Genomic DNA, 15,952 nt, shown 5'->3' with positions numbered 1-15,952 from the left:
AAAGAGGAGCAAGTTGAGCACCCATAGCAAATTGAGTCCCCAGCAGATAGTCCAAGGACAAGAAAGTGAGTACTGAAGCTCCTTCCTTCTTCATAGTCTCTCTTGAGACACATCATGAACCCAAAGCTTCAGCACTTCAATGCCTCAAAGAGCCATATTATGTCAAGATCTTCAAGGACTTATGCACACAAGCGCACAAATTTGGGAATCATTTTCCTAAGAAAATCCTTCAAAGCAAGCAAATTGCCTACCTAAGATGGTAAAACATCCTTCTAGAGTGCTATCAAATTTTAAAGAAGAAAGGGTGGAAGGAATTGGTTGGACATCCAAGTAATCGGGGAAAGTACGGTAATTTTTAATTTTTTTTTTTATTTTATTTTTCGCACTTCATTTTTTTATTTCTTTTTCCTTTTTCATTTTATTCTTGTCATTTTATTTTTGTTTCTAATAGCAATTAATTGTTTGATGTTTGTTTCTATGAGAAAATATTGCTATTGGTTTTGTTGATAGGTGTTTTGGTGTTTATGTTTGGGGGACGCCCTAGCCTTTTTCACACTCAGTTGTTTCCTTACTGCGGGTAATGTATTTCTATACTACACATTGAGGACAAAGTATAATTCAAGTTTGGGGGTATGGAAAGACACTCTGTCTGTTTGTTTGTTTTTATTTGACTGTTTGTTGTAAAATAAAAAATAAAAAATAAAATAACAAATAACAAATAAAAAAAAAAAAATTTGCTATGTTATTGTTAAGTATGAGTTAAGCTGTAACTGTGGTTTGCATTTCATTGGTTTCTTTAAAGTGTTGAACTCATAATGGTTTGTGACAGCTGCCTTACCTTAACTTAGATAAAGGCTTTGTATTTATAGAATATTCAGTTACACAGGACATTGATGTATAGAGTATAAATATATGTCTTTGTGAAAGCTGTTTACATATGACAATTAAACTATACATTAAACTCATCTTTGGCTTGTTGAGTAGTGTGCTTTTCTTGATTTGAATCCTCTTTTGTTTTGCTAGCATGAGATGATGTTTCAAACATATCCTTGACAAAATAGAAGTATTCAAAAAATATAAGAGAAGTTTGCAACTTTGTTTTTCAATGGCAAATACAAAAGTAATTAGAAGATGCATATTTTTCTTGCTAGCCCTATCTTTTGTCCTGAGTGATAGATTTGTTGGTGGAAGAAGGATTGAGAGCAAGGAGAGCAAAGAGTTAGTTAAGCATAATGGAACTGTCAAAACTATTAAGGTCATAATGAATATATTACATCTTTTTTAATTTTTAATTTTTATTTTGATTCTAGAAAATCTATTCCTCTCTTCGTTTTCTTTTTCTTTTCTATGGCTATATATATTCAGGCTTGCTTATTCATGGTCTAGTAACTATTAAAATCTTTGCAGGGTAAGGATGGTGACGTAATAGACTGTGTTGATATCTATCAACAACCTGCATTCAACCATCCATTACTCAAGAATCATACTATACAGGTTTCTTTATTGTTTCTCCTAACCCTAGTTGATGTTTTATAGTGCTATGTAGTTGCTTTATTATTGTCTCAGTCGTTCTCTTGCTTAAACAATTTGTATAATTGAAAATATAGTTAAAATTTATACCCAAAAAGTTTCTATTTTTTACAATTTTTCTTCTTTCGGGATGGGGGTGTTAAAACAAAAATAAAACAAACAAAACAAAAATGGAAAACAAAGAGCTTTACTGCCCATGGATGTCAGTTAACTCAATAACTAGGTTTTTTTGTCATTGCACAAGAGACCTATATATGCTTGAATCTTGCTAAAAGGTAATACTATGCTTGAATCTTGCTAAAAGGTAATGCGATAAACCACATTTTATCCCACAACTATCTCACAATGTTGACATGGCAATCATAACCAACTTTTGAATCAATCCCTGTTGAAAAAATAATAATAATAAATAGAAAAAATATGGGTTGGTTCGCACTACCACATGTTATTTATGAGATATAAAAATTTAGTTTATAAGATTACTTGTTGCTTATATAAACTAAAAGAAAGATGGATCTTGATGATGTTGTGATAGGAAGCTAAACAAGTTAATAATTTTCCTATCCTTTCAAATGCATCATTTTCGAGATCAAAATCTATTTAATATGATACATGTAAGAAATTGTGGCTTTGGCTTTTTATTTGGTCAATTGAAGACTAAGACTAATTATAGTAATTTGTTTATGGTTAATAAGATGGAACCCAGTTCCATTCCAAATGTAACAAGTAGAGCATTCAACAATGTCGAGTTGTCTCAAGGTTGGCTTGAGAATGGAGAATGCCCTGAAGGAACAATCCCAATTAGACAAACTCGAGAAGATGAATATGATGTACATCGTGCTATACCCCCAGTTGCACATCGGAAAAAGTTTAATATCAGCCTTGATTATGATTATAATCGTGGTCACGAGGTATATCATATATATATATTTTTTCTCCTTTTTACATATGAATTAGAAAAATGCTAAGGGTACTAAATTTTTACCAAGAGAGGCTTACCATATTGATGTGTAACTCATTCATATGAATTATTTTTCAAATTAGTACGCTGTAGTTGATCTACGTGGTGGTAATTACTATGGAGCACATGCATCAATTAACGTATGGAACCCTGCAACATATACTGGGGAAATTAGCATTGCTCAAATATGGCTTGCATCTGGTCCTAAGAACCTAATAAACACCATTGAAGCTGGATGGCTGGTAAGTTTGATCGATAAAAACATCATTAAGATTAGCAATTGCTTCTGATTTTGCATGTTAATTTGAATGTTCAAGCAATTAGAAACTTTTGGATTTCAAAAGTGGGGGAGAAAATTGATATCATAATGAAATTCAAAGCAAAAATGTAACATATAAATGAAGCATTTGGAGGATAGTTTCTGATCAATAATTTCATGGCTTCAGGTTAATTCACGTGACAAGCAAACCAGGTTCTTCATATACTGGACTGTAAGTTGGATAATTTCAATTCCTTCCATGATATAACTTAAATTTGCATATATTGGACTGGTCGTTTGTTGCCACTTAAGGGTTTGGGCATGGTTGAAAGGTATTTTGAATGTCATATCCCTGTTTGTGTCCCTCACATTGAGGATCCGGGTAGGGTTTAAGGATTTCAAGATAGTCATGCCCCATCTTATACCTGCTATTCGGAAGCTTGTTCTGTTTATGGAACCCTGCATACACTTACCGCCTTTTACGACAGCCTCAGTTAGCCCTTTGGGCCGGATCACTTATTTTACTCATTTCCAGCTACTTTTTGGGTAGCACTGTCGCCTTTTTTTTTTGAAAAAAAAAAACAAAAACAAAAAACAAAAAAAAAAAAATTTTTGCAGTAGGAATCCCCATCAAAACACTATTACATATTGCATGTATGTTTGTCAAACCACTAATCAAGCTATATATGTGGTTTTAAGCGTGATGGGTACCAAAGAACTGGGTGCTACAATCTTGATTGTCCTGGTTTCGTGCAAGTAAACCGTAGATTTGCAATTGGTTCTCCCATTAAGCCAGTCTCAAGCTACAACTCAAAGCAATATGAGATAGGGATAACAATATACAAGGTAATATGCAAGGATTGGGATTCTTGACATTTTTGTTGTAAATTCTCTACATATTGCTCACTAAATTCCCTAACTTATATGATTCAGAATAAGGGACATTGGTGGCTACAAGTGCAAGATCAAGTACTTGGATATTGGCCTCACTTAATCTACACATACTTGGCTAGTAGTGCTACCGGAATTAGCTGGGGTGGAGAGATTTACAACAAAGGGGAAGGGGGACATCATACATCAACTCAAATGGGAAGTGGACATTTTCCGAGTGAAGGCTATGGAAGAGCAAGTTATTTTCGCAATATTCAATATATGGATTACACAGGAAAATTCAATGACCCTGATCAAGGACTGGTAGCATATGCAACAAAACCTTCATGCTATAGTATAAGTGTTTCCAACAATAAGAATGGAGGCTATGGAACCAATTTCTATTTTGGGGGTCCAGGGTATTCACCAATATGTCCGTCTTAGAAAGGGAAGAAGAAAAACTAATAGTAATAAATCACAGATTGGAGGGATCTAAATGTCCTCAAAAGAATGTTACCACAACCTGTACTGTATTTTCAATACTATTTTTAACTAGCTTATAACCCGCGCAATGGGCAGGATTTTTTATTACAAATGAATTATAAAATTTAAAAATATTATAATCGTACTTTTCATAAGTATTATGAAATTTACTTTTCATAATTGCAAGAGAAAAACTTGAATTTTGCTTAATCAAAACATTAATATAAAATTAGAAAGAATCTATAATATTGTTGGTGTAATACTTATTAGATTTCAATACAAATAAAACTCAAAATTATGAACATTCGAAAAAGTACTTTGGTTGTAGAAAAAAATATGCGCGAGATTTTTTGTTATAATTTAATTTAAAAATTTAAACATATCTCTATCGAACTTTTTATTATAGGTTGTAAAAAAAATAAAAAAATTACACCTTTTTAAATATAAAGACATACTAAAGGTTATACACCAATATACTACTCAAGATAATAACACACAATCATACACAAAACATTGGATAAATGTATAAGTAGCATAAAATTTTACTATCATAAGGCATTTAACTTTAATTAGTTTAATCCATATAAATTAAAACACGTTAAAATCTTTGTTCCCATATGTATAGTTTAAAATGAAAAATATAAAAGAAAAAAAAAATAACGAAAAGAAAACGTGGATTGTGATTATCAAAGCATTAATAAAAAGTTAATAAGAATTAATATTATTCATCTTATACCTATTATATTTCATACAAATTATAAAAACCCATATACTTATGAGCCTTAAAAAAAGTACATAGCAAAATAATAAAAGATATTTCAGTCAACAATGCAATCAAATAATCATCTCACATTATATTTAATCTTAATTATCTCTTAGGTATTTCGAAATTCTTTTTTTTTGTATAATAATCAAACAAAATTTTGCCTTCTTTTGCTTTCAAAAGCATAAAAAGTATTTTAAGAAAATATCTGAAAATCATGGTAAATCATACAAATAAACAAAAAATCTCATAGGCGAATAGGTCTTAGGCAAATATCAAAGATCCAAAGTTCATCAGACCACCAAAAATAATAGGTAATCCACCCGAGAAATATAGCAATAATTATTGTGAGTTTCACGAAGCTGGAGGCCACTACACAGAAGGATGCATAGCACTAAGGCTATTAATAGAGAAGTTCATCAAGGATGGAAAGTTGAGTCAATTCTTGGGGGGTTGGAGGGATCAACCAAGGCATGACTGGGACAACCGTACTCGGGAATACCGTCCACGGAACCACTCGCGCAAGGATGGAGGAGGCCGGGAAACCATCCCCGGGAAGATGAACCCTGGGAGCATGGTTATAGAAGAAGAGAAAAGAGCCGGAATTGTTATATCGAACAATTAACGATTTTATAAACTAATGGACATTAAGAAAAAATAAGTCCCAAGATGATCGTTGTGATTTTACACTTTGGTTTGGACATTGAAGATATAATTGCTCGTAAGATGCTAATCATATATACAATTAATAATTAATATACAATATATACAATTAATAATTAATATACAATTATATATTAAAAAAAAAAAAAAAAAAAAATGCAATGAAATTTTTGATTAATAATCTTTATGCCTCTTAAAAAACCAGTTTTTTATTATTTTTTATTAAACGACTAAACCCATGCAACTTAAGTTCTTTTGAACCGGTCTCTTATTATTTTTGATTGATAATGCAATGAAATTTTTTTCTATTTTGTTTCTACATCCTATCGTTTAGTTCATCTAATTCAACTATAACATATAATATTATTTTATATACATATTAAAGTGATTAAACGTAATAGGGCAAGACTTCCAGGCGGTAAACTAGGTTGAAAGGTTGAGATTGCCTAAGGGTTTTTTAACCCCGTGAAATCACAAAAAAAAAAAAAATTGATGGAAATTTATTCCGTTTTAACTCTCGTTATTTTTTTTTTTCTATCCAAAACTTCTTCTCTCTCTATTTTCTCACCATACCCAAAATAGACCGTTTTGTTTGCTTTTTCTACCCAAAACCGGCACTCCATTTTCTTGCATCCCATCCCTAGCAAAGTTCTTCTACTTCTTCTTTTTCTTCCAATTGTCCTTTCTTTTTATTCTGTTTAATTTATGAATGATAATCATTTCGTGTAATTTTGATATATGATGAGCAAGATTTGATTTTTAGGGGGTAGGATTTGGTATTATTCCTCGTTTCGGTCAATCAATCTCAATCTTAATCTCTTCTTGATAATCTAAAGGAAATTCTATCTTCGGTAGCTGAGGAGGAGGCCAAGTTTTTAAATTTTTTATTTTCTTTTTAGCTTTATTATCATACTCACAAAGTATCATTAGCCTGAGAATTGGTTAAAAGGGATACTGGGTTTTTGGGGGGTGGAGGAGGTAACCTTTTGTTTTGTTCTTATCTTTAATAGTTGCTTAAAGCTATATGGGATTGGGGGAGGAGAGAGCCTTCATTCTCGTTGGCACTCCAAAGAAGAAGAAGAAAGAAGAAGATTTGGTACATTTTGGGTATTATTAGAAAACAGAGAGAAGATGTTTTGGGTAGGAAAAAAAAAAAAATTAAACGGAATAAATTTCCGTCAATTTTTTTTTTTTTTGATTTCACGTTAGTCTTTGGGATAAAAAAACTCTTACGCAATCTCAGCCTTTGAACCAAACTACCGCAGATATGCGGTAGTTTGGCTCACCGCATGTAAGCCTCTTCCAACATAATAATACATAATAATTTGATTTGTATCATTTGTTTCCTTATTTAATTTTGACATTAATAATTAATTTTTTGAATAATTTATATATGGAAAACTCTTCAAATATAATTAAACGCCATTAATTACCTTAATTTAATGACCGATTTTTTTAAGTAAAAACCGGTTCACTCTTAAAAAATCGGTTCACAAATTATGCCTTAAAAAGCCGGTTTAGCATTAAAATAAAAAAGGTTCATGCCACATGTCGCAATATTAAGATACTTCCGAGAGTGATCCGGCTTTTATATATGAGAAGTTGAAATTTGGTCATTGCATAAGTTTTTGTTCTTACACCTAAGGCTTCATTTGTTTTGGCGTAAAATTTTTTTCGTAAAAGGTTGTTATTATTTTTTATTGTTTGGCGTGCCATAAAATATTGGTCAATCTGAAAATGATTTCAATTGACTAAAAAAAATAACATTGACGAGTCGTAAAATGGTTTACGCTTCTCATTTGAGTAAGCTATTTCTCTCACAATTTCCAACCCAAATTGCAAACAATATGAGTAGGCAATTGCCCTGAATCATCTCAATCCCACCGCCAAATTCTTTATATTTTGACACACTCTTTTCCTTTACGACTCCTATTCATAATGAAGATAGAAGAATACAAAAAAGTTATACTTGCATTTGCATTTGACCACTTGATGTACGATGAGAAGGCTGAAAGATCATTTATGGCAAAGAATGCTAGACTTAGAAAGATTTAGTTGGACAAATTTTTTCAACAAGCATGGATATTAAAATTTGCGTATTATCGATATGTGTCCATTAATTTATTATTATTATTATTATTTTCAAATTGTGATTGTTAACTTCATTTTTGTTACGATTGATTTTATTTTACACTTTAACAAGGGAAGATTCTCATACAAACACTACTTTAAACGTGGCACACTACAAGTTCGAACACCCATCAAACGAAACTCTTTAAATTTGATACAAGGAGGTGTGGCTCTTATGCCAATTGATGAGGGAAAGTATGGCTCTTGTGAAACCCCGAAAAGTTAATTTCACGATCCAAGAAAAATGCTAACAACATTTGTGTTGAAGTTAAAAATTGAAGCTCTTTGAAATCACTTACAAAGCTCAATCTCACATATTAAGGAATCGTTGCTTGACTTGGCACCCATGCAACATGTTCATAATCCACCTACCTAATGTGGAACCAAAATTTGGGGTATCACAATCTCCTGCGCTCAAATCTTTGATGATCTTTGATGCTATCATCATGGTTTACATCATGATGTTACTAGGTTTCTCGAATAACATTTGTAACAATCAAAGAAAAACACTTACCACATCTACACAATTACTCTAAAAGGACTAGTCAAAGTTAGATTGAAGCTTCTTGAAAAAATCTATAAATCTCAATCCCACATAATAAGGAACCAATATGAGATTAGTACCTATGGAACACCTTCATGATCTACTCACCCCAATGTGTGACTAATTTCTAGGGTATCATAGTTAAGTGACAGAGACATAGATGTTGAGTAGCTCCACCTAGATCTTTAGGGCATTGTATTAAAGCCTAAATCCTGCATACGAACATTGATACATAGTGCTTTGCTTTCACATCATATTTAAGTATGCTATTAGTCTTAAGTTTTAACCTTAACGAGTGATTTGATAAAAGTTAAACCCTGCAATATTTTTCGCCTGATTTCTTAAGAAATTAATTGTGATGCAGGTTTGCCTTAATTGTCTCAAATAAAACCAGTAAATATTCGCTGGTCCGTGGTCTACCTGCAATCTTTATTTTATTTTTGATCAAGTTGGAAAAGGGTTGCCTGCATAAGGAACATATGATAACAGAAGAGTTCAATATTGCCAGTCAAAAGAATTTCTGTGACTGAATTTTTCTTCTGAATACATAAATGGAATAACAAGGCAAAAAAGATTGTTTTTCAACCTTTCAAAAATATATTTACAATATTAACATGTGTGATCATAAACAAGATGATTTACAGATACAAAATTCTCAAAGGAGTATGACAAAATAGTTGATTCCCGCCAACTACTAATCATAATTGTTTCCTCTCTTCCTGTATTGACCGAAAAATCCGGAATGCTGATTCAGTTGCTGATCTTGGATTATGAGGTACAACCTTAATAACTTGTGTCCGATTCTCACTAGTTTGCACATTTTGATCCATTAATGCGTGAGCTGTGGGTGTTGTAGGAAAAAGAGGAAGTGCATCATCTCCTTTAGCCCTGTAAGAGGGGCTACTTGCTGCACTTCCCTGTAACTCACTCTCTTTTGATGCTGGGAACTTGCCAGCATGACATGAGATTACTCGAGTTACCTCGCTGGACATGTTACATGAGCTTTGCTGGGGTATGGTGAAGTTGATGTCCCCAATCATCAACTGATTGTCCGGTCTATTCGACTGAGCTCCAGCAAACGGGCTCGTTTCCTCGACACCTGAACTGGATACAGATTGATTCATGACTGGGAGACCATACAGTGAAAAGTATGTCTGGCCTAAAGGAGGCGTGCCCGGAAGAATGGGAGCCGGAACACTATAAACAGTGTTTAACATGAAAGCTGAAGTTGGAAGACATGGCCCCGTGTAGGGCTTGTAAACAAGTCCTTCAGATGGAGACATTGCAGGGACTAACCACTGGTTTCCTGGTGGTGGGTGGAAACACCATGGGGCTGGTTTGGTGCTGGTGGTCAAAGGAGTTAAAGCTGGATTTGCTAAATGAAGCCCATCATTTGATTGGTGGGTAGCAAGTCCCTTGCTGTTATCATAATTGACAAAAGGAAGGGGAAACTTTCCAACTGCACTTTCATCTGTATATTCATCATCTTTGGGGTTTGACTTCATAGAATCATCATTGGCTTTAACAATCAGGGGAGCTGGTGGTTCTGCAACATACTCAGACACCAACTTCTTAACTGGAGGAGATACTTTTGTTGAACGCTTGCCCAAATAAAGGTTATCTTCAAGCAATAGTTGCGGTGACCCAGCCATCATTCTTTGTACCTGTTTCATTTGGAAGGAGTAATATAACTCCTTTTCCACAGAGTGAATTGAAAAACAGGAAAAATACGACCACATCTAATCGAAGAAGAAACGGCTTAGCAATTTGAGCAGGCAATGACCAGCTTACCTTAATCAGTCTATGCAACTCAAACACTTGCAGTGCGAACACTCTTTGTTGACTGAAAATTAAAACACAAGAGTTGGATCAAACACTAAATAATTTTCAATCATAAAAAGTTGGAACTGAAACATATAAGTTTTAAAAATAAAATGTTCATGGAAAAAGTAGAAGTAAACCAAATGGAATCAACTTTATGGTCTAGTCAAGAGCAACAATGAATGATGAAAGCACAAAAGAAGGAAAAATTAGTTTGGTAAAAACAAATAAAGAAGGACAAGTGTTCATCCAAAAAAAATAAAGAGAAACAGAACATCACTGATTGACAGAAGAAATTGTTCTTGATTGCCAAACCCCCTAAAACGAGAACAGCATCCGATCCATAAAAAAGTGAGAAGCTGTAAACAACAAATCCCAAACTGTGACCTCAAACTTTACTCATATGATACCACTCTTAACAAGACTCTGGCCTCCTTGGATCCGCTTACTCTTAAAGCTGGAGATAGTTTAGGATAAATTTTAATTATCTACCTCTCTTTTTACACCATTTTCTTTGGATTCCCAAAGTCTGGCTCTTTGTTTAGAAAAGAAACAGGAATCAAATTTTTTCTCGATGTTAATGGGTTCTGAAGAATAAAGAAATAAAAAGACACAATTGAAAGTGTAGGATAGGGGAAATTCATTGGAGAAGTGATGCTTTTCCTTTGCAACCCTTAATGATTTGTTCAATTTGCACTGTCATTGTATCTCTTTATTCTCCTTGCATCTTATTGCAGTGCTTTTCTCCTTGCATCTTCTTGTTCTTTTTTAATAAGTAATCGAAATGTCATTAAAAGCGAAAAGCGATATCCAGGTACACACGAAGTATACAAGAGAAACATTTAGTTAGAAGGAGAAAAAAGAACAAGAAAATCATGAACACTAAGCATCAAAGGAGTTAGAAATGCAGCTGTCAAATACAAAGAGTATTAAAGAAAAATGACTGAAGTTCCACCAACATCCTCTCGCGGTCCTCGAAACTCTATAATGTATTTCCTTCCAAAGGCACCACAAAAGACAAGAAGGCACCATCTTCACAATCTAACAACTACCACCAGTCCGCCAACAAGCAAATTAGTCAACTAACCTGTCTAGGCATAACCTAAGACAACCCAAAATGATTGAAAGAAGTATTCCATAAGGCACAAGCAACCTCACAATGGAGGAGAAGATAGTCCACATTCCTCTTACACATACAACACCTATTAACCACAATGACATGCCACTTCTTAAGGTTGTCCATGGTAGGATTTTCCGTAGGGCTGCTGACTAAGCAAAAAGAGTCACTCTCAAAGAAATCGTAGTCTGACAAATACTCTTCCTCTTCCAAGAGAAAGAAGGACACTATAAAAGGAGTTAACAACAATCCTTTTTTGGAGGGGGGCCCATCAAAGCTTGTCTTTATTTTCCCGTCTCACTCTAACTAAATTGACCTTTTGGATCCAATAAATTCAAAGGTGAACAAAGTGGGATTAGGAAATGTGTGGCAGTAAAATGGTTTTTGCAACCACTGTTGCATGCTTTAGTTTCGAGTTATTACCATATTCAAACTCTTGTTTAGTAAATTCAAGATCTCTGTTACTATAGCTCTAGTATTACCTCTACAAAAAGTTGAGTTAGCCTTGTCGTATCTTTAGAAGGCTAGGAGGAAAATTGAAATTTTAATATTTACCATCAACCAAAAGAAAAAAAACCTTCAATTTTTTCCTAAATGAAAAATGGGATTGCTTTCCTGCTGCATTAGAGGTTGGTTCAACAGTCAGAAAACCACTAAAGTAGCAGGAAGCAATCACATTTTTCATTTAGAAAAAACCACGATTGCCCAAAACACGATCCAAATATATGTTCAGCAGAACCACGAATGCCCATAATAAGGTAAAGCATGTGAGAAGTAAAAAGGTCTGTTCAAGGGAGAGGGAGAAAGTGTTTCATGTGCACAAGAAGTCAAAAGATATGGGATGGGCATTCTGGTCATTTAAAAAAAAAATACCACATTCCCAAGCCAAGGGCATGTTGGATTCCCACCTCTCTAGAAAGGAATCCACATTCCCAGCAAAAGGCACTTGGGAGGGAATCCACATTCCTTAAGTGCAGACAAAAAAGGTAAGCTTTTAGGATTTGCAGGAATCCTAACAGATTGCGTTCATCCAAACGCCCCATAAATGTTACCAAAACCAAGAATACATTAGAATGAAGTAGACACATCAAGTATCAAAACTTTCTACAAGTTGAGAAGTATGTGGAACCATTTATGGATATTCTTCAAACCAGACCACAAATGACAGAAAACAGATTTCAAGTTAAAGAACCCATTAGAAAATAAAAAGAGTCAATTGTAGGTACACCAATCAATGCATATTAAGAGAAATTGATAGATCAAATCTTATCTTAATATGGTTGCAAATTAATATGAATAAACTACAACTGATTCCATATTTTTGACACAGATGAGCACAAGTAGATGTACATAGCAATCAGCAGGTAAGAGATACTCACTTGACAATAGCGCTTCTGGCTTTCCAGAATAGTTTCTCACCTATCACTCCAACAACATCATCAGGAGAAATATCCACAGCCAACATAGTTTCCACCATGTCGGCATCCGAGACATTGTCATGTCTGTCTACCACTTGTACAGATCCACATCTCTTGTCTTCACAACACTCACTGCCACTTACGAACACATTAAGACTTCTATAATCATCTCCAAGTGATGGCCTTGAACATGATTTGCTTCTCAGCTTTGAAGCATTTTCCATGGGAACACCTATTCTGGGTACTACCATATCATCTCTGGCAGCTGTTCTGTCTTTCACAGCCACATACGCTTGTTGCGACTGTGCATTGGTACCTTGCAACCTGTTCAAATTATCTACTGAACTGCTTCTATTTTCTCGATCGGATGATGCAAGTTTTCTCTTTAATGATTCAGAATTTTTAACTTTAGTTGATGGGATTGAGGATGTATCAACCAAATTATTTCTAGATGACGTGATTGAAGCAGACCTTTCCACAGGGTCCTGATTACTAGGAGACACTTTTGAATCTTCTCCTGTTTGCTTCCTCAAAAATCCTATTGAATTTAGATCTATGGTGCCATCACCATTTATATTCTTGTCACAAACATTTTGATGTTTCACCAAAGAGCTTAAGCTCAAGCGAGGGGGTTTTTCCCTACCTCTTCTGTACTGAGAGTTGTCACAATGTGGAGTTATTCCTTGACCAGTAGTAGGAACTCTACCATCCTCATCTCCAAGCTTCTTCGAAGATAAGTTCTTAAAGTTGGAGAAATTGTATGACTGACTTGATTCGCATTTCAAAGTTGATGATGACAACCCTGTGGCATTAAAACTTCGATAACTTGTAGGTTTCGTGGAATTCTGCTCATGATTTGCCATCACAGTGTTCGACTTAACTCCGCTGAAAGAATACGAATTAAGCTTCTCTGCCAGATGAGAAGGTGAAGGGGAGTTGCCGAACGGAGTAAACATACTCCTTTGGTGTGCACCAACCTACAGTAATGAACCACTTCGTATAATTAGGCAAGATAAAACAACACAGAAATAAAAGCATTCATAATTTATGCAAAAAAAAAAAAAAAAAAAAAAAAAAAGATCAAGCCAAATTTAGTAAAACCCCTTTTAGTTTTAGTACAAGGCAGTGAAACTTCCTATCAAAAGTGATGAATGATAAAATTCTGTCACATGCAAATTAAGCCACCCTGAAGCACCTAAAGCAGAAACGAAGGAAAGATACAATATAAATCCAGAAGTCTTCGTAAGCAAGCAGAAATCATCGTGGCACTTAGGGGAGGAACTACTAAGAGGCTTGGGGGGCTTCAGTACCCCCAAACCTCAAAATGTTTCACAATTTTTTGATTTTATTTTATTTTTTAAATACCCGTATAATTCTTTCCAAAACAAATTTTTAATATCCTAATTTGTTTTTTAAAATTTCGACCCCTACATCTAAAATCCTAGTTCCGCCCCAGACGGCACTATTTGTTCCCAAGGTATTAGCGCAGCTAATAAAAAAGTAGTGAAATGATACCCACAAATTGAAGACGGGCAAACCAATAACAAGGTTTTAAAAAGTCATGGTTCAATCAACCAGTATGAATTTTATTCAAAGTGAATGACCTAAAACAGAATAGAGCTAAAACAGAAGTAATGCCGTTAACTACATGCTATACAACACTACAAATTTGAATCACTTCACAACAAGGAAATAATTGGCTACATGAACTATAAATTTGATACTTAAGAACAAAAAGGCATAAGTTATTGAACTCACATAACTCGAGGACATCAAAGGAGTCAAGCTGCTGCCGTTACTGGGCAAAATAGGCAACATGGATGCTGATCCAGAGGTAAACCCTTGAGAAGGAATACTGAACTGTTCATAGAGAGCCATTTTGTTCCTTGGAGGTGCTCTTGGCCCTCCTTTCTCTGTATCATTTACATGAAGTCTAGGAAACATAGGACTTACCAACTTTTCCTCATCTTTTCTCCCTCTCATCCTCTGTTTTCACACTATCTCCACTGACAAAAACAAATCCATTCACCAACTTCACAACAAAATCCCATTTCCTATTCTTTCCACACAAACACCTGGAATGCTTGGTCCGCTAAATACAACTCTCCACAAGTACTTGGGATAAACCTACTTCCAAAACGAAATTTTTGGGATAAATTCAACCATCAAAAACTATAAAATGGACCAACCATGTAGCAAAATCAGTCATGTTCTGAAGAATTCACAACTTTATAACTGCCCAAGATCAACCCACACCAAAGAAACAAATATCCTCATTGAAAATCCTTCAACCCACACAAGAAGGATTGGTGGGAAAACACACATTTAGAAGTACCCAAAACCAATCCACTTGACAAAATCAGAAATTTTTGGCCGAAAACCAAAAACCGGACTAACAAGAAAACAGGAGTTTGCTACCCTAAGCAAAAGTTTTCATGTGACCATAACCAACCCACCTCCAAATAAAGAAACCAAAAGTTCAGTTGAAAATCAGATACAAACAGCAGACACAAATGAAAATTGTTGACCCAGCATAGAATAATAGGCGGTAGAGCAAAGTTAAAGGAGAGAAAGAAACAGCAAAGGAAGATATACGTGCGGTAAGATAGATTCTGCAGGAGAAGAGGGTTACCTTGAGAGGATCTCATCAACGGAAAAGGTGGAGAGCCAACAAAAAAACTAACAAAGAAGGTGTGGGCATTATCGGACCCAAGTGGATAGAACTACAAACTCCTTTTAGAAAATATGCCCCTCTCCAACAAAATTCCTTCCATTACCACCAAGTCCAGTCCAAGATCCTGCCAACTCATCACTCATCCACTACCCACGCCACACAACATTGTTCTTTCCCGTTAGAAGATAGACAGGATCCTCCGTACATGACACGTATGTTGATAAAGAAACATGCATGTTGTTTGAATCAGATAATGAAGACCAAGGGATAGATATGATTTAAAAAAAAAAAAAAAGATTATTACATTTATTTCATGTCTGTTAAAATACATATTTATAAATTTCCATGAAGGAATACAGATGTGGCAGAAAATGTTGCACAGCCAGTGCAGAAAGCTGCTGCCTTCTCGAGCCTCTCACATGGTGGTTTTTGGCCAAAGTGTTGTATGTTTTATGACCACATGTTTTTCTCTCAAAGTTTTGTTAACGAAATATCTGCTAAAGGTTGTGTTCCATTGTCCATTGAGCAAGAGCGTACACTTTTTGGTACAGTCTACAGAATCACAATAAACGTTGTCACGCGCAGGTTAGAGCGTGCTTGAAACTGTCGATACCTCCCACAACATTGCTGTATCCTGTCCTGTATATGCCCATGTGCTTTTTAGGATTTTTTTTTTTTTGGTAAGAATATGCTCATTCGGTCACAAATTTAAGGAGTAA

General features: G+C 34.7%; 2 protein-coding genes across 6 annotated transcripts; one reads left to right on the top strand and one right to left on the bottom strand.

The window, feature by feature from the left end:
* The first annotated feature begins 2,225 nt into the window (after positions 1–2,225).
* On the top strand, positions 2,226–4,064 carry LOC132187830 (protein neprosin-like). Its single transcript, XM_059602266.1, has 5 exons — positions 2,226–2,441; positions 2,575–2,733; positions 2,938–2,982; positions 3,450–3,596; positions 3,684–4,064. Exons 1-5 carry the CDS (start codon positions 2,226–2,228, stop codon positions 4,062–4,064), a joined length of 948 nt encoding a protein of 315 aa, XP_059458249.1.
* A 4,696-nt stretch (positions 4,065–8,760) lies between these two features.
* On the bottom strand, positions 8,761–15,730 carry LOC132187116 (protein EARLY FLOWERING 3-like). 5 transcript variants are annotated; one of them, XM_059601298.1, is made up of 5 exons: positions 15,192–15,730; positions 14,318–14,689; positions 12,521–13,536; positions 9,995–10,046; positions 8,761–9,897 (listed from the first exon to the last, which is right to left on the bottom strand). In XM_059601298.1, the coding sequence occupies exons 2-5, from the start codon at positions 14,540–14,542 to the stop codon at positions 8,902–8,904; spliced, it is 2,289 nt and encodes a 762-aa protein (XP_059457281.1). In that variant the 5' UTR covers positions 14,543–14,689; positions 15,192–15,730; the 3' UTR covers positions 8,761–8,901. The 5 variants fall into 5 exon arrangements, with proteins under 5 accessions (XP_059457281.1, XP_059457280.1, XP_059457282.1 ...); XM_059601297.1 differs by having other exon boundaries at positions 14,318–14,686; XM_059601299.1 differs by having other exon boundaries at positions 8,761–9,894; positions 14,318–15,730.
* Between the last annotated feature and the right edge of the window lie 222 nt (positions 15,731–15,952).

Source organism: Corylus avellana, chromosome ca7 (genome assembly GCF_901000735.1).
Source record: "Corylus avellana chromosome ca7, CavTom2PMs-1.0".
Lineage (NCBI taxonomy): Eukaryota > Viridiplantae > Streptophyta > Magnoliopsida > Fagales > Betulaceae > Corylus > Corylus avellana.
This window is presented reverse-complemented; position numbering and strand designations above follow the sequence as displayed.